This window comes from Rhinatrema bivittatum, chromosome 1, assembly GCF_901001135.1.
Source record: "Rhinatrema bivittatum chromosome 1, aRhiBiv1.1, whole genome shotgun sequence".
In the NCBI taxonomy this organism is placed as follows: domain Eukaryota; kingdom Metazoa; phylum Chordata; class Amphibia; order Gymnophiona; family Rhinatrematidae; genus Rhinatrema; species Rhinatrema bivittatum.
In genome coordinates this window covers 113,270,694-113,294,981 of record NC_042615.1, presented here as the reverse complement: position 1 = coordinate 113,294,981, position 24,288 = coordinate 113,270,694, and the positions used below count along the sequence as shown (strand labels likewise).

Genomic DNA, 24,288 nt, shown 5'->3' with positions numbered 1-24,288 from the left:
CCCCCCCCCCTCTGTTCTTTTCAGCCTTTCTCCTCATCACCTTTACCGTTCCATTTCTTCCGTTTTCTGCCAGGTGTGCTCAGTGTGCATGGCCTGCCGGTGGGTGTGCCTTTACCTGGAAGCCTGTCAGTCTGTAGCTTGGCCTCTCATTGACTGATTCCTCGGCAGCTCAACCTGGTCATGCTTGCATGGACCACTGGTTGATTTGCTCAGCCCTGCTTGAGAGAATCTACACTGCTTGTTACTAGGGATGTGAATCGTTTTAGGACGATTAAAATTATCGTCCGATAATTTTAATATCGTCTTAAACCGTTATGGAACACAATACAATACAGATTCTAACGATTTATCGTTATAAATCGTTAGAATCGTGAGCCGGCACACTAAAACCCCCTAAAACCCACCCCCGACCCTTTAAATTAAATCCCCCACCCTCCCGAACCCCCCCCCCAATAACTTAAATAACCTGCGGGTCCAGCGGCGGTCCGGAACGGCAGCGGTCCGGAACGGGCTCCTGCTCCTGAATCTTGTCGTCTTCAGCCGGCGCCATTTTCCAAAATGGCGCCGAAAAATGGCGGCGGCCATAGACGAAAAAGATTGGACGGCAGGAGGTCCTTCCGGACCCCCGCTGGACTTTTGGCAAGTCTCGTGGGGGTCAGGAGGCCCCCCACAAGCTGGCCAAAAGTTCCTGGAGGTCCAGCGGGGGTCAGGGAGCGATTTCCCGCCACGAATCGTTTTCGTACGGAAAATGGCGCCGGCAGGAGATCGACTGCAGGAGGTCGTTCAGCGAGGCGCCGGAACCCTCGCTGAACGACCTCCTGCAGTCGATCTCCTGCCGCGCCATTTTCCGTACGAAAACGATTCGCGGCGGGAAATCGCTCCCTGACCCCCGCTGGACCTCCAGGAACTTTTGGCCAGCTTGTGGGGGGCCTCCTGACCCCCACGAGACTTGCCAAAAGTCCAGCGGGGGTCCGGAAGGACCTCCTGCCGTCCAATCTTTTTCGTCTATGGCCGCCGCCATTTTTCGGCGCCATTTTGGAAAATGGCGCCGGCTGAAGACGACAAGATTCAGGAGCAGGAGCCCGTTCCGGACCGCTGCCGTTCCGGACCGCCGCTGGACCCGCAGGTTATTTAAGTTATTTGGGGGGGGGTTCGGGAGGGTGGGGGATTTAATTTAAAGGGTCGGGGTGGGTTTTAGGGGGTTTTAATGTGCCGGTTTTTTGATTTTTTGATTTTTAACGATTTTTAACGATTTTTCACGATATTTTACCCCCCCAAACGGCAACAATACGATTCCCTCCCCCTCCCAGCCGAAATCGATCGTTAAGACGATCGAGGACACGATTCACATCCCTACTTGTTACTGCACTTCCAAAGGAGGGTTGTGATTGCACCAGTACACCTTCCTGGATCTGCCTCTGGGGAAGGGGGGCTGCTGGTGGTGAGGAGAGGGAGAGCAGGGCTGCAGCCACAATTATGGTTGGGGGGGGGGGGAGGAAGAGTGGATTTTCTGGTTTGTGACCAAGCTGCAGCTGCTGTTTCTCAACAAGTCGCTTCATCTGATTGGGGAAGCAGCTGCAGGGTTAGGAGCAGTGGTTTCTTGCCTTCACTGCTGTCAGTGTGGGGTCCACCAGTGTTATCCCAGTATACCGGTGGGCTGATGCATTCTGATCACAAGTCTGTTCAGTCTTCTGGGTCCATACCTTGGCTTGCTGTTCTCAAACCCAACAGAAGGATGTCAAGATACTTGAATCTAGGTGTTAAAATGAAATGTTGCAGATTTCTTTTTTGTTTGCTATATCAAGGAAAAGTGTGTCCCACTGTTCTGTTTTCTTCCTCCTCCCCCCCCCCCCCCCCAAAATAAATTATGGTGCAGGTAATAAAATAGATATGCATATGCATTATTTTTATCTTCTATTTTATAATCCAGTAATGTATTTTGGTCTTGGTGCTTTAGTAAGGATGGGCTAGAAAGTTGATTGGAAACTGTGTGAAACTGCACTGTTCAGCCCAGAGTGTTTAATGTGAAATGGTGGTGATCATTATTCCAATTAATCTCATTGAAAATTGAGACTTTAACAAATGTTGGTTCTGTTGAGAGACTGATCATGTTAAATCTGACTATCCAAGGCTCTCACTATACATAAACCTCTGTGAATGAGATTAGAGACAGCACCAGTGTCGTGCTTGTGATTTCTTTGCTTGTAATGGACGATACAACAATTTCATGTTAAATTGTAAATTTCCTTTAGGTTGGAGATAATGGGGATCCAAAAGCCTTCCTAATAGAAGTTTCCTGGCCGAAAACGTACCCAGAAACTGCACCAACGATATCTATGAATGCCTTCTTTAACAATAGTATGTAAGTGATGTTTTCACAGGCGTGCTGTCGTACCTGTTTGTTTTTTTAATTTCTTCATTTGTAATTGTTGAACAAACTATGATTTTGAAAGCAAAGGAACTTCTACTAAACCAGCTTCCCTGCAGCACAGCAGGTGTGATTGAATATCTGAAAGCCAGTGCAGGTAGGCACACTGCTGTCATAGCTTATTGAATATTACGATAAGGATAAGTTGGCTTTCATTTGCCAGTTCATGAAATTTAAATACATATGCTTTGGCCCAGTTTTCTCTGAGCCTACAGCAATTGTTCTCACTTTTTGCACTTCTTCACAGAGCCCCAGCTATAAAGCAAAGTATATTAGTTAAATTACTGGAACAAGTTGAAGCTAACCTAGGCACTGCCATGACGTACACATTGTTTGAGTATGCCAAGGACAACAGAGAGCAGTTCATGGAGAACCACCAGCCTTTTAGTAATACTTTGGTGAGTGTGCTTTTGCTTTTCTGCTTTTTTTTTCCTTCTTGTTAAAAATTATTTCCTTACCCTACGATTCTAGTCTAGGCGAGTGGGTTATACTTCCCTGCTAGCTGGTAGAGACAGAACTTCAAGTTTCTGTCATATCACTCACAATACATGAGCTGGTGCAACAGTAACCTTGTCACTATTTCTCTGTCTCTAGCAGATGCAAATGTATCTGGACTGGTGAAAGGTTTTGGGGTCTCTCGTTTCACCATCCTTTGGAAGTTCCAGTAGAGCCCAAGGAGTGAAGAAGTAGACTCAGGAAGTCTTGGGGTTTCTGAGACCATGAGAGGCTCCAGCCCCTTTAGAGTTAAAATTCTCCTCTAGGGCCTGTGGCCTACCGATTTTTCTTCTCCTCCAGTATTATGGGCTGTGGTCCTCTCCTCTCCTTGTTTAAGTGGCCTTTGCATTAAGCAAGGATAACCAATGAAGTTTTAAAAAATAAATTAAAGTAGGGCCGAGAGGATCAACTGCGCAGACTAGCTTGGATTTTCATGGCCGCTACGGCTGTTTTGAGAGAATCCCTAGGGAGTGCTGCACACATGGAGGCCGATGCTGGAATTGTTCTGCTAGCCCATAGTGTGAGTGCAATGCAGGAGATGGTGAAAGCATGGGTGGCCTATATAGCAAGGGTCCCTGGCACAGGAGCTTTGGAGGGGGTCAGCGTGCAAGTTGCTGTGGCTGGAGAAAGACCCTGAGATTGTTTGGGCATTTTAAGTGTAACAAGCTCAGGAGAGGGGAGAGCCTGTCACCATTTCTATTGAGCTTTGCTTCCTTGGCAGGCCCCCTCCAAGAGCTGTCTCGTGTTGGTTTGGGGCCTCCTCCTATGGGGGGAGTTCATGGCCAGCTATCCCTTTTTCCCCAGAGTCAGTGCTACTTGTGCATGAAGCCCTTCTGCAGGGCAGGCATGGGAGACCCAAGAAGCCTGATTCTTGCGAGACCTCCTGCACTTAGTATTCCTTGGGAAATCAAATGTTACTCTTAGGGTGAAGGATTTTTTAAATGTATTTATTTATTATTTTCTATACCGGCTTTCACGACCAGAGGTTGCATCAAGTCGGTTTACATTTAACAAGTCGTGCAATGAACATAGAACTAGAGGTAATTGAACTGGTGCAGAAAATAATAGTTACAATGAACAAGGAAGTTACCAACTGGGATAGGAGGAAAAAAGAGAAAGGGACAGGAATATTTACACATTAAAAACGCATTTACATTGAATATTTACATAGTATGCAATGAAGGATCTGTGTCTAGAGGATGTCGAGGGCTAAATGAAGTCAAGGAAGTGGTAGAATATAGGGGTGGTGGGGTTTACACTAGGATAAAGGGAAGAGGGAGGTTAGGGGTGACAATTAGTGGTTGAAAGGGAACCTGGATCAATCTGAATTCTGGTAGGCTTTTTTGAAAAGCCAGGTTTTTAGTCTTTTCCTAAAGGTAGGTAGGCATGGTTCCTGGCGAAGCTCTGAAGGGATATGAAGTTCCATAGGCGCGGTCCTGCTGTGGATAGAGCTCTGTCTTCTAAAGATTTGTGTTGGAACGTTTTGGCTTTTGGAACATGAAGTGATTCTTTGTAGTGTTCTCTAGTTGGTCTGACAGAGGTGTGTTTCTTGAGTGGTATTTGAAGATTTAATGGTGCGAGTTGATGTATGACTTTGAAAATGGTGGTAATAGATTTATACATAATTCTGTAGTGAATGGGAAGCCAATGAAGGGTTTTCAAGATAGGGGTGATGTGGTCGAATTTCATGGAGTTGGTCAGAATTCTGGCGGCTGTGTTCTGCACCATCTGAAGGGGTTTTGTATGGGAGGCAGGGAGACCTAATAGAATAGAATTACAATAATCCAGCTTTGAGAAGATTATTGCTTGTAGAATTGTTCTGAAGTCTTGAGAGTGGAACAGTGGTCTGATTCTTTTGAGGATGTATAACTTGTGAAAACAGTCCTTGGTTGTTTGGTTTATGAATGATTTAAGGTTTAGGCGGTTATCAATGATTGCTCCTAGGTCTCTTACGTGCGAGGTTTGCAGGTTGGCTGGTAGGTTTGTGGTGATGTTGTTGTTTTCGGGTGCTATGATTAGGAATTCTGTTTTTGAGGCATTTAGTATAAGGTTAAGACTGTTTAGGAGGAGTTTGATCTCAGTCAGGCAGTTGTTCCAGAATTCTAATGTGTTTATAATGGATTTTTTTATGGGGATTATGATCTGTATGTCGTCTGCCCCCCAGTATGTCGTCTGCCCCCCAGTATGTCGTCTGCCCCCCAGTATCTCTTGGAGGTTCTTACTTCCAACCAGTCTGCTTCAGGATAGGGATCTGAGAAGAGGAGGAAGGGGAAAGTCTCAACATATACTGAGGGGTTCTCTGTCCTCAAGCTTTTGAGAGAGTTCAATTCTCTCTTACTTCCTAAGTTCTGAAATTCCTTTTTTTTTTTTTAATCAGCTGACCAAGGATTCCATTTTGGAGGGCTGCAGGAAACCTCAAAGCCTTTTCCTTACACAGGTCTATCAGAGACATGATTGCTGTAGAATGGGAAAGTGGCAACTGTGCTACACTACTAGAAACCCTGCCAGCTACATTTCTGCTACAAAGGTGTAAGGTTGTGTGTGATGCACTCCCTCGTACCTTCTCCCTTCACTCTCACCCCACCACCTCTCTCCCACGCCTCACTCTCATTCACCCCTTCATTCTTATTTACTCTGTCCCACTTTTTCCCATCACTTCACTCTTTTTTTTTATAATTTTCTCTTTATTTTTTAAAATGTACATACATTTTAATAAGGCAATCAAGTAATGCAGCAAGGAATTTACTATTCCAAAATTTCTAAATACAAAAAGAAAAAATATATCTGCAATACTAATACATATAATCTAAGGAGGAGAAAAAAGAAAAAGTGACACTATGCAAAAAAAAAAAAAAAATATATATATATATAAACATCTATTCACTTACAAAGGTAAATGTAAGAGAGAGAAGCAGAAAAATTTCAATTTTTTTTGTAACTTCAGTTCACTCTTACTTTAACACCATCCCCCTTCACTCCCTCCTTTCACTTACTGTCATCCCTACCCCTCCATCTCATTTACCTCTTTCCTTCTCACTCCCCATCCTCTCTCTCCCTTCTCATCTCCCTTCCCTTCATTTGCCTCTACCCACCTTGCCACCTCTTGATTTTCCCCTGGCAAGGTTTGGCCTTGCCACCAGTGGTTGTCTGTGGCACCGCTGTCCGATGGCTCCTCTCTTGCTGGCAGGGTCTAGGAAACCCAGCCAGCCTTTCTGCTACAGCTACTGCCACCACAGCTGCACCTAAGGGAGAAAAAACACTCCACCCCCTCAAAGAACAAAAAATTTCTGGGGACTGGAGGGAAAATTATGGTGGGCCACATCCAGCCCACAGGCCATAGTTTGGGGATCATTGGTGTAAAGCATCTCGGCCCTCTGTTTTCATCCAGTGGTCCCTCTAGATGTTGAGGGCTTTAGCAAGAGAGCCCCTTTTGAGCAACTCAAGAATTCATCCTTGAAGATTCTTTCTGGCGGCAAACTCTTCAGTGAGACACATCTCAGAGATACAAGCCTTGCAGGGATCCATACTTGTTGATCCCAGAGGAAAGATTAGTGATTCGTCCCATGCCCCTCTCCTTACCTTAGTTGATTTTAGACCTTCATCTTAACTAATCAATTTCCTTACCAATGTTTAAATCAAAGGAATTGTACCGGTGAGAATAGAAATCTATATATATATTGGATGTACGTAGAACTGTTTTGCGGTATTTTAAAGTGACCACTTCCTTTTGCAAGTTCAAAAGACTGTTTATTGTGTTTAGTAAGCCTCATAAGGGCTAGGTGGTTTTTAAATCTTCTATAGCTAGATGGATTAAGGAAGCTATGGGCACAACATATATTAGCCAAGGGCTACCTGTTCCAGAAGAGCTGAGAATGCATTCAGTGAGGGCTAAAGTGGCTTTCTGAGTTGAATCTAGGACAGCCTCTCCAGAGGATTTTGCAAAGCGGTGACTTGGTCGCCTTGTATTCCTTTACTAAGCATTACCACTTGGGATCTCTGAAGTAGGCATGACCATTTTTTGGGTCAGGAGTCTTGAGAGTAGCCTGCATCTCCTCCCACCCATTGTGAGGATAGCTTGGGTACATCCCACTCATCTGGACTGGTATGGCAGGATTCAAGGAAAGGAAATTATCAGGTAAGATTAAGTATCTCCTTTTGCTGTGTGTGCACTTTTAGTTTGAGGCTTATTTTTGCTGTTATACTTTTCATCCCTAGACATCCTTAGGAAGCGAGAGCCCAGCTGAAGCTCCCAATGTAGTCTCCTCAAGTAAGAAAAAAGACAAAAAGGAGCAGCTTTCAAAAGCCCAGAAACGAAAACTAGCAGACAAAACAGGTTTGTTTCACAGTGATAAAAGCACATAGGCTTGATAACAAGGGCAGCAGCCAAAAAGTTTAGGAACTAGGGCAGCAGAAATGTTTCCACGGTAACTTTTTTTCTCTTTTATGTCTTCTCTTCCTGGGTTTTTGTTGGGTTTCTTGCACTTGGATTTGTTTTGTCTTGTGGCTGCTTTTTTTTTTTTTCTTTCCCTCTTTTTCTGAGCTGAGAGGGGACCTCCCAAGTCACAGTGGCTGTTTTCTGATCCGGGCCTCTCTCGGCTGGGAAGTTTAGGGGATTTTTTTGTGCTGCTTTTCTTCAGTTCTTGTTTTGCCTATTCTTAGCATGTTTTATGCATGGTCTCTAAAGGGGACAAGGAAAGAGAAGGAAGAGGACTTTTCCTTTACTTTTTCTTTCAGTTTCTTTGGAAACTCACACTCTCTCTAGTTCTGGACAAAGCAGCAGCTCTCCTGGGTTCAGTAGTGGCCAGGCACGTTTTTTATTTTTTTTTTTTTTAGTCTTGCTGATATATGTCATGTATTAGTCATCTTTGTGGTTAAGCATCTAATCTAGTAAGGTTACAGGAAATTTAGTGGGAGAAGTATTCTCCCAGGGCAAGCAGGATGGTAGTTTCTAGAATGTTTGACTGGCACACTGAGCATGCCATGATCCCTGCAGCCACAGGAGTCTCCCTTTAGTCTTTTTGTTCCATGCTGCAGTTTGCCCCGCGGTTAGGAGCTCTGTGAGAATCTCTCACACAATTTTCCTCACGGAAAAAATTAATAATTAATATTTTACTTAAAAAAAAATTCCCTCATAGGGTTCTCCCATCGGGATAGTGTTTTTCCATTGTTCAGTGAGTAAGTTCACTATTCCCGGTCGATTCCCGCTCCCACCTTTTTCTGTGTCCGCAGGCCATCGACCATTTTTGGGCCTCAACCTCTGCCATTATGGCAGCAGTTTTACGAAAATGTACAGAGTGCCCCTGAACCATGTCGATTACTGACCCACATGATGTCTGTGTGCTGTGCCTTGGCTCATCACATGACGTGTCTAACTGCCCAAGTTGTGCCCAGATGACTCCGAAGGGTAGGCGGCCTCGCCTCGACAAGAATGGAGACTCTCTGTTCAAAATCAAGTTGACTCCATCAACATCCACCCAATCGTCACCGGAAGGACCATTGAAAAAGTTAGTCATAAAACCTCACCAGGGCAGCGGTGACCGCCCGTCACCAACTCCTTCTAAGGCATCCACCTCTGTACTGGGGAAAGACCGGACCAAGCACAGAGGGAAGCACCGACACAAGTCGACTCCCGGTGCCGGCACAAGCCCCGCATCGACTTCGATGGCTATCGAGCTGCTTGTGAAGAAGACACTGGTAGAGGAGCCTCTGACACCCTCTCCATCCGAAAAACCAAGGCGATCCCCACCAATATCTGTGCTGGTTACTGAGCCCCCACAAGTCCCTGTGGAGGTGCAGGTAGCACCTAGCCTGCCAACCCCTGTAGCTGCGATATCTACAACAGCTTTCAGGAAGGAACTGGGCAGTTTCATCCGCCAGGCAGTGCTCGATGCTCTCAGAGACTTACAGCCATCGATACCGGCCGTCATACCGACACCGGAGCCATCGATATTTGCACCGTTGCTAACCAGGCTGGATACACTCATCGGTGCCCTTCCAACACAACCCAGGCCACCGATGCCAAAGCAACCTGCAAAGCCTCTGAAATCCCCTATTCCCATTCCGGGGTCCTCAGATGACGAAGGCACGGATTCCAGTCCTCTGTCACTGATGCCTGAACTGATGCCTGGTCCATCAGGGCTCTCGGGACGGAGAGCCCCTTGTTTTCCATCGACTCCTCTGGTGCCGCCGAAACCCACATCTGTGCCACTGCATCTTCCATCGAGGCCATCGAAGGATCCATCGGTGCCAACCCGTCCTACTGTACCAATCTTCTTCCCTCCCTCAGGATCTCGACAAGAGACCTTTTCTGACACATGGGAAGATGTTGACACAGACACATCCATGGAAGATATCTTATCAAAACCATCTCTTCCAGAAGAAAGGAGGAATCCTCTCCCAGAGGATCTCTCCTTTGTCAATTTTATTAGGGAGATGTCAGAGACAATTCCCGTTGAACTTATTGCAGAAGAGGACACACGCCACAAAACATTAGAGGTTCTCCAATTTGTGGATGCACCAAAAGAAGTGATTGCTGTACCAGTACACGAAGTGCTAGTAGATCTGCAACATCGTCTCTGGGAACATCCTTGTGCTATTCAGCCTGTGAATAAGAGGACAGATATGACTTATCTTGCCCAACATATTCCTGGTTTCCAAAAACCACAACTGCCCCATCAATCGGTGGTAGTTGAGTCTGCACAAAAGAAGGCCAGAAGACTGCAACCACACTCTTCAACACTTTCTGGCAAGGACCAAAAAGTTCCTTGATATCTTAGGTCGCAAGATGTTTCAAGGTTCTATGCTAGTGTCACTCATAGCTGCATACCAACTTTACATGACATAGTATCAAAAAAATCTCTGGAAGCAGGTTCAGGGAATAGCCGACTCTTCCTCCAACAGCAACAAGATAGTCTCAACGCCATACTACATAAAGGCCTTGAGGCTGGCAAACATGAGGTTCGTGCTGCCTATGACTCCTTTGAAACAGCTTCTCACATGTCCGCGACAGGAATCAGTGCCAGTAGGTGGCCTCTGACTTGAGACCTGAAGTCCAAAACAAACTTGCCGATTTGCCATGTACCGGTGAAAACCTATTCGGCCACAAGTTAGAAAATGCAGTGGCTCAACTAAAAGACCATAATGAGACCCTGTGACAATTATCCACAGTGACTACCGAGGCCCCTTCTTCTGCACGAAGATCCATTAGAAGGGACCCTATGAAACAATTTTATCGCCCATGCAGATACTACCCACCTGCATTTCGCGTGAGGCCAACCAGACCGTCTCAGAAAACACATCCTCAACAGCCCAAGGCATCCAGGCCTCAGCCACCACCGCAAACAGGCCAGGCCTCTGGATTTTGAGGCATATCCAGAGGACAGCAGTCCCTCCATAACTCCACCTCTTACTGGCAAATCTGGTTTTGAATTCGCCATTTCATGACCAACCTGCTCAACATAACCACAGACTAATTATAACCCAGGGATACCATCTAAATTTCCTCATGGTACTCCCGGACTTACCACCAAATCTGTGGATGCAAGAAGATCACAAAGGTCTTCTAGAGTCAGAACTGTCCACCCTTCTGGGCACCAGGGCCGTGGAACCTGTTCCCCGGGCACAGCAGGGCAGAGGGTTCTACTTCCGCTATTTTCTCATTCCAAAGAAATCAGGCGGCCTCTGCCCCATCTTAGACCTCCGTAATATCAACAAATTTCTTCAAAAAAAGAAAAATTCAGAATGGTCCTTGGGCACCATGCTTCCCCCTTCTGCAAAAAGGAGATTTCCTAGCGTGTAGCCAGATGGACTCAGGACCAATGGGTATTGTGCTCTCCTGATAGCAGATGGGAAACTGAGTCAGATTTCAAGCTATCATCACCCTACATATACCCGTGCAGCAAGCTTAGCTCTTCAGTATTTCTCAGTCTCCATAGCAGATGCGGACACTATCCAAAAGAGAATAGTGTAACATTTACAACAAGAAAGAAAGAAAATTTACCTCTTAAGAAGAGAGCCCCGCTTCTCCTGCGGTGAAACCTAAGGGTCCCTCCCACAGTCGAGACTTTCCTGAGGTGATTCTCGATATTCCTCAGAGGTGAGCCTTGGTCCAGCAGCCAATTCCCGGCATGGACTTAACCCCCAAGGTGGCTGAAAGGCAGCGGGTGCAGATTCGAGTGCGGCGATGAAGGTATTCTCCTCTTCCCCCCCCCCCCCACCCCTGCAGCTGGAGACTGCCCAGCACGCAGCCGGTAAGCGCCAAGACCAGGTAAGGTAGAAACCTAAACTTTTAAGTCAGTACACGCGGGGCAGGCCGGAGGGCCAAGGCTCCTAACTTGAGCGCGCCCGTAAAAGGCGCACAACTGTGCCACGCACACATCGTAGTCGGGTGCACAAAGTCCGTAGCCCGTACACATAAAGTCTGCGCATCTGGTGCGCACAACTAAGCACATCCACGCGCATACCTCCACACACGGATGAGTTTGAAGCTCTACACATGCACAAACAATGGCACCGCCATCCAAGAAGGCCAAGGGACACTTCCTTTGCCCAGCCTGCCACTTAAGAGCTGCGCAACATGAATTGGAATCCCTCCTATGCCAACAGTGTGAACAGGCTCAGGGGGAACCAATACAAGACCCCCTACAGCCAGGAGAGGGATCTAGAACCACTGATGATGGCACCCCGGACCTATGTATTTCCAACTTGGCGCCCCCACAGGAAAGTACCTCTGAGGCTTCCACTACAACCCCTCCTGAGATCAACATGGACCCAAGAACCTTCTCCTGGTGAAATTTTTTAAAGGGCTGCAAACCTTTGTTCAGGCACAACCAGCCCCTGCTGCGCACCTGATTCAACCCCTGCCAGAAGCACAAGCCTTTCCCGGCACCTCCCGAGTCCCTCGAGGCATGCCTCTCCTAACCAAGAGCCTCCCTGATGGGGATCCAGACAACTCAGAAGAGGAAACTGACTACCTGGAAGAAGGAGAAATTCCCCCAGGGATGGAGCCATACCGAACCATGCTCCGATTCTTCCACATGGACGAATTAACAGCCCTCGTGTCCCAGACTCTGAAGACACTGGGCCTTCCAGGCACTGATCCTATAATGGAACCAAAGAAGAACCCCATTTTGGTGTATCTCCATAAGGCCTCATGCTACTTTCCTATGTTGGAGCCCATCAAGGAACTGATTGACCTGGAATGGAATGCTCTGGAGGCCAGCTTCAAAGGGGGGCAGGCCCTAGAAGCCCTATACCTGCTGGAACCCACGGCTAAGGAACCCCTACACTTCCCTAAAGGGGACGCTATGATCTGTGCAGTCTCAAAGCGCTCTACAATCCCTGTGGCGGGAGGAGCGGCACCGAAGGACACCCAGGACAGAAGGCTGGAAGCCATCCTTAAGCAGTCCTTTGACGAATCAGCAATGACGCTACAGATTGCTTCCTGCTGTGCATTGTTGGCACGTTCCTGTTTACTCCTCTCCAGAGACACAACCACGCCCAGAGAAATGATGGAGCCTGCGATCTCCTTCCTCACCGATGCTACCTCAGAACTTGTGTGCACCTCGGCGAGGGGCGTCGCCGCGGCAGTGGCGGCCAGAAGACAACTATGGCTCCGGAATTGGTCGACTGACGCGAAATCCAAAGCAAACCTCACGAGAGTGCTTTTTAAAGGATCTCTTGTTCGGAAGCGAACTGGAGAAGCTAGCCAACAAATGGGGCGAATCTCCAGTACCCCAACTACCTGAAGACAGGAACAAAAGAACACATCAGCGCTCCTCCCCCAGAAGAACTAAGGGCAGAAGATCGCAGCGTTTTAGACCTTATGAGTACACAGTTGCAAGTGCCTCGCCCTTCAGGAAGGTCTCATTCCTTTCGGAACAGACACATTAAGACGGGAGCAGGCTCAGGGGCAGGCTCCGGCTGTTCCCCACAATGAGAAGACGCAGACCCATGCACAGGAAGAAGTCATAGTGGGCAGATTTGCCCTCTTCTACTAAAGGTGGGTCCTATCATTCGAGAGGGGTACTCTCTGGAATTCCAAAGCATCCCTCCAGACAAATTTGAGATCACCTTGCCACTCCCACTCCAAGAGACTGGCAGTGGAAACCACAATAGCAAGACTACTCAGCCTGAAGGCAATAGCCCCGGTGCCCACGCTTCAACAAAATACTGGCCACAATTCCATCTATTTTATCGTTCCCAAGAAAGAAGGAACATTCCGGCTCATCCTGGACCTCAAGGCCATCAACCGTTACCTGAAGTTACCACACTTCTGCATGGAAACCCTACACTCCGTTATAATGGCGGTACAACCAGGAGAATTCTTAACCTCCCTGGACCTATCTGAAGCCTACCTTCACATCCTGGTCCATCAGGACCACCAGAGCGTCCTGTGCTTTGCGATACTGGGCCATCATTACCAATTCTGGGTGCTACCCTTCGGACTAGCTACCGCCCCCAGAACTTTCACCAAAATTATGGTGGTAGTTGCGGCAGCACTGTGGAAAGGAGGAGTCCTGGTACATCCTTATTTGGTCGATTGGCTAATCAAGGCAGAGTCTCTGGAGGAGAGTCGCCACAGGACCACCAGAGTCAAGAATCTACTACAGGAACTCGGGTGGGTCGTGAACACAGCCAAGAGCTGCCTACAGCCCTCCCAGTCACTAAAATACCTGGGAGTCCGGTTCGATACCAAACAGAACAAGGTCTGCCTCCCCCCTCCAAGGAGAAGGAAACTGATGGGTCAATTGCAAAAACTGTTGACTTCTGTTCACCCCAAGGTATGGGACTACCTTCAAGTCCTCGGCCTCATGACATCAACTCTGGAAGTCGTTCCGTGGGCAATGGCCCATATGCGACTGCTACAACGTTCCCTACTGTCACGATGGAACCCAGCGTCCCAGAACTACTCAATTCTCCTACAGCTACTGACAGAGGTTCGGGACCAGCTTCAATGGTGGCTACAGGAAGACCACCTAAGCAGAGGGGTAAACCTATCCCCATCGAACTGGATCTTGCTCACCACAGACGCAAGCCTGCAAGGGTGGGGAGCCCACTGTCAGGAACTGACGGCCCAGGGTCAATGGAACAAGGAAGAGGCAGGATGGAATACAAACCGCCTGGAAGCTCAAGCGGTCAGACTAGCCTGCCTACAATTCAGCCATGGACTCCGAGGCGAGTCGGACAACACGACAACCATTGCCTACATCAACTGCCAAGGAGGAACCAAGAGCCAGCAGATGTCTCTGGAAATAGATCCCCTCATAGCGTGGGCGGAAATAAATCTGCAAGGGATTTTGGCCTCCCACATCGTGGAAAAATACAACATCTCAGAGACCGCCAGTGCACTCAAACAATAAACGCCAACACCAGACAACTGCGGGTGTCTTCAACTAGGGGTAGGCCTGTGGCTGAAGAACCTGGGGACTTGGGCATTGAGATGAGTTGCCAGTAGGTCCATGACTGGGAGACCCCATTGATTTACTATCAGCTGGAAGGCCGTGTCCACCAGCGACCATTCCCCAGGGTCTATGCTCTCCCTGCTGAGGTATATATATATATATATTCTCTTTGAATATACCAGGTCAAGGTTAATCAAGTATTAAGCAACATATATCCACACTGGCTTGTCAAAGAGAATACTGAAGAGCTAAGCTTGCTGCATGGATATATGTAGGGTGACGTCAGCTTGAAATCTGACTCAGTCTCCCATCTGCTATCAGGATAGCACAATACCCATTGGTCCTGAGCCCATCTGTCTACACTAAGGAAAATGAAATTATCAGGTAAGTAATTTCTCCATTGACTCTGTTCTCTGGATCTTAAAGACGCTTACGCCCACATTCCAATATCCCCACATCACCGCAAGTACTTGCATTTCCTAGTGGGTCATCAACACTTTCAGTACCAGGTCCTGCCTTTTGGACTTGCCTCGGCACCCCGTGTATTTACAAAGTGCTTAGCAGTGGCTGCGGCCCATCTACACAAGAAAAGCATATACATCTTTCCTTACCTGGACGACTGGCTCATCAAGAGCCAATCCAAGCAAGGAGCTCTAAGAACATAAGAAAATGCCATACTGGATCAGACCAAGGGTCCATCAAGCCCAGCATCCTGTTTCCAACAGTGGCCAATCCAGGCCATAAGAACCTGGCAAGTACCCAAAAACTAAGTCTAGTCCATGTTACCATTGCTAATGGCAGTGGCTATTCTCTAAGTGAACTTAATAGCAGGTAATGGACTTCTCCTCCAAGAACTTATCCAATCCTTTTTTAAACACAGCTATACTAACTGCACTAACCACATCCTCTGGCAACAAATTCCAGAGTTTAATTGTGCGTTGAGTGAAAAAGATCTTTCTCCGATTAGTTTTAAATGTGCCCCATGCTAACTTCATGGAGTGCCCCCTAGTCTTTCTACTATCCAAAAGAGTAAATAACCGATTCACATCTACCCGTTCTAGACCTCTCATGATTTTAAACATCTCTATCATATCCCCACTCAGCCATCTCTTCTCCAAGCTGAAAAGTCCTAACCTCTTTAGTCTTTCCTCATAGGGGAGTTGTTCCATTCCCTTTATCATTTTGGTAGCCCTTCTCTGTACCTTCTCCATCGCAATTATATCTTTTTTTGAGATGCGGTGACCAGATAGTGAGCTCTCAAGCTCACTATCAATCTGCTACACACTCTGGGATTTCTCATCAACTACCAAAAATCCCAACTGACTCCATCTCACCTCCTGACTTTCATCGGAGCAGATTTGGACACCATGGTGGCAAAGCCCTTCCTGCCCAATGACCACGCATACATGCTCTCCAGACTAGCTGTATCTCTGTGCGCAAAGAAGACAGCCTCAGCCCATCAATTCTTAAAGTTGCTGGGACGCATGGCTTCCATGGTCCACGTCTGGCCATGAGAATAACTCAATGGATTTTGAAATCTCAATGGCTCCAAGCCATTCAACCACTTTCATCCCGGATTCAAGTAACCCACCAGTTGTGTTTCTCACTCCTCTGGTGGACGAACAAAGTCAACTTGCTAACAGGTCTGCCTTTTCAGCAACCAGTTCCACAGATAACTCTGACCACAGATGCATCCACCTTGGATTGGGGAGCTCATGTGAACAATCTTCAAACTCGCGGTACTTGGACACAGCTCGAAGCATCGTTTCAGATCAACTTCCTAGAGCTTCGAGTTATACGTTATGCTCTATATGCGTTCAAGGACTGCCTTTCATACAAGACTGTTCTCATACAAACAGACAACACAGTTGCAATGTGGTACTTGAACAAGCAGGGCGGCACAGGCTCTTATATCCTCTGCCAAGAAGCCACGCAGTGGACCCTTGCACACTCCATGTATCTATGGGCCACTTATCTGGCAGGCATGCAGAACATAGTAGCAGATCGTCTCAGCCGACAGTTCTATCCCCATGAGTGGTCTCTGGATCCTGTGGTAACGACCAGAATTTTCCAACGCTGGGGTCAACCAACAATAGACCTGTTTGCATCCGAACTGAATCACAAAGTGGACAGATTCTGCGCCCTGCACAGGCAACAAAACAAGTTAGCCATGGACGCTTTCGCTCGCCCCTGGAACACAGGCCTCCTATACGCGTATCCCCCGATACCGCTGATAGCCAAAACCCTCGTGAATCTACAACAGGACAAAGGGTCAATGATACTCTCATAGCCCCTTATTGGCCTCGACAAGTATGGTTTCCCATGCTTCTCGACCTCTCGATCAGAGAACCCATTCGCCTGGGCACAGCGCCTACTCTCATAACTCAGAACCAAGGCATGTTACGCCATCCGAATCTTCAGACCCTATCCCTCACAGCCTGGATGTTGAAAGCTTTATCCTCCAACCACTCAGTCTTTCAACTGATGTCTCTCAAGTGCTTGTAGCCTCACGAAAGCCTCCCACACGAAAATTCTATCGTTCTAAGTGGAAAAGATTCACCATGTAGTGCACACAAAAAGGTATCTACCCCTTTTCCTGCCCCATGCCATCTCTATTAGACTATCTCTGGCACCTTTCAGACTCTGGTCTCAAGACTTCTTCGGTGAGGGTACACCTGAGTGCTATCTCAGCGTACCACAAAGGAGTTGGGGATGCCCCTGTAACAGCGCAACCCCTTGTGAGTAGATTTGAGGGGCCTACTACAACTCAAGCCCCCTCTACGGCCACTAGTCACTGAATGGGACCTAAATGTAGTACTTACAAGGCTCTGCGATCCCCGTTTGAGCCTTTGCACTCCTGCAATGTAAAATTTATTACATGGAAAGTTCTCTTCCTAGTAGCCATTACATCTGCTCGAAGGGTTAGTGAGTTAAAAGCACTTGTTACATACTCACCCTATACCAGTTTCCTACATGACCGAGAGGTCCTACGTACTCACCCTAAATTATTTCCCAAGGTGGTTACTGCCTTCCACTTGAATCAATCTATAGTCTTGCCCACCTTTTCCCAAGGCCTCACTCTCACCAGGGCGAGAGAGTTTAACACATCTTGGATTGTAAACGTGCACTTGCATTTTACCTAGACCGCACTACAGTCCATAGGAAATCCACCCAACTCTTTGTTTCTTTTGACAGAAACAGACTAGGCGTTGCAGTGGGCAAGCAAACTCTCCAACTGGCTAGCAGACTGTATTGAATTCTCCAGGGACGAGTGAAGGCGCACTCAGTAAGAGCCATGGCAACCTCAGTAGCACACTATTATTCAGTACCGATTGCTGACATCTGCAAAGCTGCAACATGGAGCTCTCATCACACATTTGCAGCACATTACTGTCTGGACAAGGAAGGATGTCAAGACTCTGCCTTTGGCCAATCCGTCTTGAACTTATTTCCAGTATAATCCCAACTCCTTCCACATCAAATCTGTTGTGATTTTCAGGCTGCCTCATTTTTCCCAACAGTACTCCTGTTGCTGTGCCTATTGCACAAGTTGTATGCTGTTGTTCCAAACAAATATGAGTCAGACTGTAGCTTGCTAATCACCCACATGTGAGGACTACCATCCTGCTTGTCCTGGGAGAAAGCAGATTTGCTTACCTGTAACAAGTGTTCTCCCAAGACTGCAGGATGTGGTCCTCACGAAACCCACTCGCCACCCCACGGAGTTGGGTCCGAAACGTTTTATTTTTTCGCTCGCACCTTTTGCTACAAACGAGACTGAAGGGAGACTCCTGTGGCTGCAGGGATCATGGTATGCTGGGTAGTGCAGTCTCCTTGTGAGAGAGGGGGAGCAGGAATCTGGGCAGGCAGTGTTGCTGCTGCACCTTTGGTGCCATACCCAGTATTGGTTGCCCATGCCAGTGCACCGATGGTGTGACACATCGATGTCAGGACTGCGTCAAGGACCAGTACTGCTTTGAGCACCATGGTCACCCTTGACACTATTGTGCATGGCCACTCTCGTCATTGTAAGGGTGCATAGGTAAGCAGAGGGGATTAGCTTTTCAAACTTCACCAAGTTGACCAAAGTGCCTTCCTGCTCACCTGAGTTATCCTATGGACAGGATGGCTAGGTCTACTCTTGATAGGTTAGACTGTGGGTGAGCTTCAAGCATGGGAGAATTAGAATGTATAGCAGTGAATGATAACATAGACTTAATTGGCATCTCAGAGACATGGTGGAAGGAGGACAACCAATGGGACAGTGCTATACTGGGGTACAAATTATATTGCAATGACAGAGAGGAGCACCCGGGAGGCGGTGTGGCACTTTATGTCCAGGATGGCATAGAGCCCAACAGGATAAACATCCTGCACGAGACTAAATGCACAATTGAATCTTTATGGGTAGAAATCCCTTGTGTGTCGGGGAAGACTATAGTGATAGGAGTATACTACCGTCCGCCTGGTCAAGATGGTGAGACGAATAGTGAAATGCTAAGAGAAATTAGGAAAGTTAACCAAATTGGTAGTGCGGTAATAATGGGAGACTTCAATTACCGCAATATTGACTATGTAAATGTATCATCGGGACACGTTAGAGAGATAACGTTCCTGGATGGAATAAATGATAGCTTTATGGAGCAATTGGTTCAGGAACTGACGAGAGAGGGAGGAATTTTAGATCTAATTCTCAGTGGAGCACAGGACTTGGTGAGAGAGGTAACGGTGGTGGGGCTGCTTGGCAATAGTGATCATAATATGATCAAATTTGAATTAATGACTGGAAGAGGAACAGCTCTCGTGCTAAACTTACAAAAGGGAAACTTTGATAAAATGAGAAAAATTGTTAGAAAAAAAACTGAAAGGAGCAGCTACAAAAGTAAAAAGTATGCAAGAGGCATGGTCATTGTTTAAAAAAAAAATACCATTCTAGAAGCACAGTCCAGATGTATTCCACACATTAAGAAAGGTGGAAAGAAGGCAAAACGAGTACCGGCATGATTAAAAGGGGAAATGAAAGAAGCTATTTTAGTCAAAAGATCTTCATTCAAAAATTGGAAGAAGGATCCAACAGAAGAAAATAGGATAATGCATAAACGTTGGCAAGTTAAATGTAAGACATTGATAAGACAGGCTAAGAGAGAATTTGAAAAGAAGTTGGCCGTAGAGGCAAAAACTCAGTAAAAACTTTTAAAAATATATCCAAAGCAAAAAGCCTGTGAGGGAGTCAGTTGAACCGTTAAATGATCGAGGGGTTAAAGGGGCACTTAGAGAAGATAAGGCCATCGCGGAAAGATTAAATGATTTCTTTGCTTCGGTGTTTACTGAAGAGGATGTTGGGGAGGTACCCGTACTGGAGAAGGTTTTCATGGGTAATGATTCAGATGGACTGAATCAAATCACGGTGAACCTAAAAGATGTGGTAGACCTGATTGACAAACTGAAGAGTAGTAAATCACCTGGACCGGATGGTTTTTACCCCAGAGTTCTGAAGGAACTAAAAAATGAAATTTCAGACCTATTAGTAAAAATTTGTAACCTATCATTAAAATCATCCATTGTACCTGAAGACTGGAGGATAGCTAATGTAACCCCAATATTTAAAAAGGGCTCCAGGGGCGATCCGGGAAACTACAGACCAGTTAGCCTGACTTCAGTGCCAGGAAAAATAGTGGAAAGTGTTCTAAACATCAAAATCACAGAACATATAGAAAGACATGGTTTAATGGAACAAAGTCGTCATGGCTTTACCCAAAGCAAGTCTTGCCTCACAAATCTGCTTCACTTTTTTGAAGGAGTTAATAAACATGTAAATAAAGGTGAACCGGTAGATGTAGTATACTTGGATTTTCAGAAGGCGTTTGACAAAGTTCCTCATAAGAGGCTTCTAGGAAAAGTAAAAAGTCATGGGATAGGTGGCGATGTCCTTTCGTGGATTGCAAACTGGCTAAAAGACAGGAAACAGAGAGTAGGATTAAATGGACAATTTTCTCAGTGGAAGGGAGTGGACAGTGGAGTGCCTCAGGGATCTGTATTGGGACCTTTACTTTTCAATATATTTATAAATGATCTGGAAAGAAATATGACGAGTGAGATAATCAAATTTGCAGATGACACAAAATTGTTCAGAGTAGTTAAATCACAAGTAGATTGTGATAAATTGCAGGAAGACCTTGTGAGACTGGAAAATTTGGCATCCAAATGGCAGATGAAATTTAATGTGGATAAGTGCAAGGTGATGCATATAGGGAAAAATAACCCATGCTATAATTACACAATGTTGGGTTCCATATTAGGTGCTACAACCCAAGAAAGAGATCTAGGTGTCATAGTGGATAACATATTGAAATCGTCGGTTCAGTGTGCTGCGGCAGTCAAAAAAGCAAATAGAATGTTGGGAACTATTAGAAAGGGAATGGTGAATAAAACGGAAAATGTCATAATGCCTCTGTATCGCTCCATGGTGAGACCGCACCTTGAATACTGTGTACAATTCTGGTCGCCGCATCTCAAAAAAGGTATAATTGCGATGGAGAAGGTACAGAGAAGGGCTACCAAAAAATAAGAGGAATGGAAGAGCTCCCCTATGAGGAAAGACTAAAGAGGTTAGGACTTTTCAGCTTGGAGAAGACACTCCCCAAATAGGAAAAGAAAATAATTTAAATGTATTATCGATGTGTATTTCACTTTTTGCAGATCCTCGTATTATTGTTTGGGTCAAATACTCAAAATTTTTCAACATGTAAATATTAGATGAGAGATAATATTTTTGTTTTTAGTACAGTTATATCCTGTAAAGGTGTGTGGTTATTGATGGGGCGGACTCAGGAAAGAAGGTCCTAACAGGGTGTTATGTGGATTTACAGGAGTTCAATGTTAAAGGAATAGCATGCCCCTACATTTTTGTGCCTTATTTTTGTACAAACTTAAAACAAAATGAGTTTGGCCAAGTAGATGCACTATTTGACCAGCCCTTTCTTATTATGATGGAGTTAGAATGTATATATTTTTTTTACTTCTTATTGCTTGTTTACAGCTTTACTTTTCTGTTTTTTTATTCCATAGATAACAAAGGCGAGCTTCCTCGGGGATGGAATTGGGTTGATGTAATAAAGGTAATTATTTTATTCTTCAAGAATAAGTAGGATATCGTTCCACATAAGTGGGTGATGTCATCCGATGGACCCTGGGGTGTATCTCTTTACTAGAAGCTTCTAGAGCTTTGTTCATACTTTCACAGTGCATGTGCAGAATGATCTCCGTCATCACTGTCACGCAGTGCCCCCTCAGTTTGTTTTTTGTCTGCAATTCCGCACAGATGTGTTTCTCTTCATCTCAGAGATTTGTCTGTTTATGCTGAATTTGGGTATTTTGTCATGTGGACCTCCTGTCCCTGGCCCCGGTAGTCCTTAAGTTAGATTTATTGATGTTTATTTCTTTTTCACGAAAATTGATGGGTCTGCAAATATAGTACAAATATTTATTAAAGAAGCAAAAATACACAAAAACACCAGATTACTAAGTGTGTAACATTCATTGAGTTTAGAGTATAGCTCTGTCCCCCATCTCCACAAGAGCCAATAATAAAGATTGTCAAACATGTATTTTCAATTCAGGAAAAGAGCTTAACATAATCGCAGAAAATATTTGGGTTACCAGAGAGCTTATCATGGAGTCGGCAACAAAGATAATAGGGGAGATGTTCCAACGAGAAAATCACAGCTTAAATGAATCTCTAAGGACAATGTCAAGAAACCTTATTCCAAATTAAAGGAGACCTCAGCGGCAACAATGTACCATTAAAGTTGTAAAACAGGATATAGGTCCATAGACACACAAAAGGCTTTAAGTGTAGTATGTATAGGCAACATATGAAGATGCACAAGGACTTTTTTTTTTTTTTTTTTTAATCAGGCCTTTGGTGCCCACTACAATTGGGATGATTTCTGATTGATTCTGGCACGTTTTATTTATTTATTTATTTATTTATTGTATTTATATACCGTTGTTCTGTACTCAATCACATTGGTTTACAAAGTAAAAATAAACATAGTTACATAAATCATAAAATACAAGATAAATATCATAAAAAATAAAACAAGCAATACAAAAGTAAATTATAATAAAATATAAAGATAAAAACACATTTAAAAAGAAGGTAGGATAAAAGATAAAAAAAATTGAAGAAATCTCATTCAATATTCTGGTCCTTTGAGTGCTTCTCTTGGTATTTCAGGATCTTCTATCTCTCAGTATGTTGTACAGAATAGTCACTTGCTTTTCTGGTACAGCAGTGTGTTAGTGTTTACATGGAGGTCTATATTCAAAAGAATTTAGGGCCTGTTTCATCAAGGCGTTTTCCCATGGACACAGAATGGGAGAAATGCTTTAGTGAATCAGGCCCTTAGTCTGATAAATCAGAGGTTATCTGTCTAAATGAAGATTTGGGCGCTTATCTGGATAAATTCTAGCCAGCTAATAAGTTAGGATGCTTGAATTTAGCTGGATAAGTTAGAGGCATTCCGGTGGTGTAACCTGGGAGGGGTCGAGTTAGCTGGCTGCATTATCCAGCTAACTCCGATATTCAAAGTTAGCTGGCTAATTCTGGACCAAAGAGCTGTCCTAAAGATAACCAGATAAAGTTAGCTAGCTATCTTTAAGATAGCCGGCTATTTTCAATAATGTGGCTGCACTATTCAATATACCTCCAAAGTTAGCTGGATAAGTTTATCTGGCTAACTTGGCTATCCAGTGACTGAATATGGACCTCAGTTTCCAGTGGGTAAGTCATGCCATCTTGTTGTACCTTTCTGTAGACAAGTTTGACTACAGCACATCACACCCAGCAATGATATGTATAGCCATTTCCAATTTTGTGCTACAGAATCTGCATGTATCTGTTTTATCAGAGGTCCATATTCAAAAGCCATTTAGATGGATAAGTTAACCATTCAAATGGCAAAACCAACATTTTCAGCTTCTTATATGGCTAAATTCTAGCTGGATAATTTAGTTATTCAGCTAACTCTGGTCATACCAATGACCTGTCTTAAAGTTGACTCAATATCCCAGCTTAAGTTAGCTGGATAAGTGGGAGGTCAGCTGCACATAGTGGCTGAATATGGACCTCCCAGTATTTTTTATGCTAGCTGTAGACCATCTTGTTCTTAGTCCACTGTCATGTGCAGCAATATCTCCGTCAACAAGCAGGGCTGAATTAGCCATGGCATGTGGGTGATATCAACTGATGGCACTGAAAAAGACCCTTTACACAACATATAATTAAACTCTGGAATTTGTTGCCAGAGGATGTGGTGAAAGCTGTTAGTGTGGCTGGGTATAAAAATGATTTAGGCAAGTTCCTGGAAGAAAAGTCCATAATCCATTATTAAGGTGGGCATGGAATCTTATCAACCTTTTGGGATCCTGCCAGGTACTTGTGACCAGGATTGGCCACTATTGGAAACAGGATGCTGGGCTTAATGGACCTTTTGGTCTGACCCTGTATGGTAAATATTATGTTTTTATATTCTCTAGAGCTTTTCCCTCTACTGAGCACGTGTGGGAGTTCCTGTGTGGGCGCTCCCTCGTAAACCCTTCAGGATTTTTTCATCTGAGCATCAGTACAAATGTGTACCCTGTCTCTGTTTTTATTTGTGATATTGCTTAGTATCTTCAGTTTTTCTAATGTTTTCTGTTACTACATTTTCTCAGCAGGCCACCAAACAGCAATTTTCAGTGTGATTTAAAAAATAATTTTCACAGAAAATGTCCAGCTCTAAGAAGCCCACCATCAGTGGCTTCAGGGATATTGTTTGTGTGGTAAAAAGATGCCCATTACTGAATGGCCATGACATTTGTTACCAGTGCCTAGGACCTGACCACAAACAATCTAACTGCTACGACTGCAGCCAGTGGGTGTCTCCATGCCCTCTAAAGTCCAGAGCCTGGAAGATGGAG

At 45.3% G+C, this 24,288-nt stretch overlaps 1 protein-coding gene across 2 annotated transcripts in view; it reads left to right on the top strand.

Moving 5' to 3' along the window:
- RWDD4 (RWD domain containing 4) overlaps positions 1-24,288 on the top strand; it is a 56,883-nt gene that overhangs the window by 18,693 nt on the left and 13,902 nt on the right. For both annotated transcript variants that reach the window (XM_029583493.1, XM_029583420.1), the window contains exons 3-6: positions 2,253-2,362; positions 2,676-2,826; positions 7,139-7,256; positions 21,394-21,443. In XM_029583493.1, coding sequence (XP_029439353.1) covers positions 2,253-2,362; positions 2,676-2,826; positions 7,139-7,256; positions 21,394-21,443 — 429 coding nt within the window. The remainder of the gene's footprint in view (positions 1-2,252; positions 2,363-2,675; positions 2,827-7,138; positions 7,257-21,393; positions 21,444-24,288) is intronic.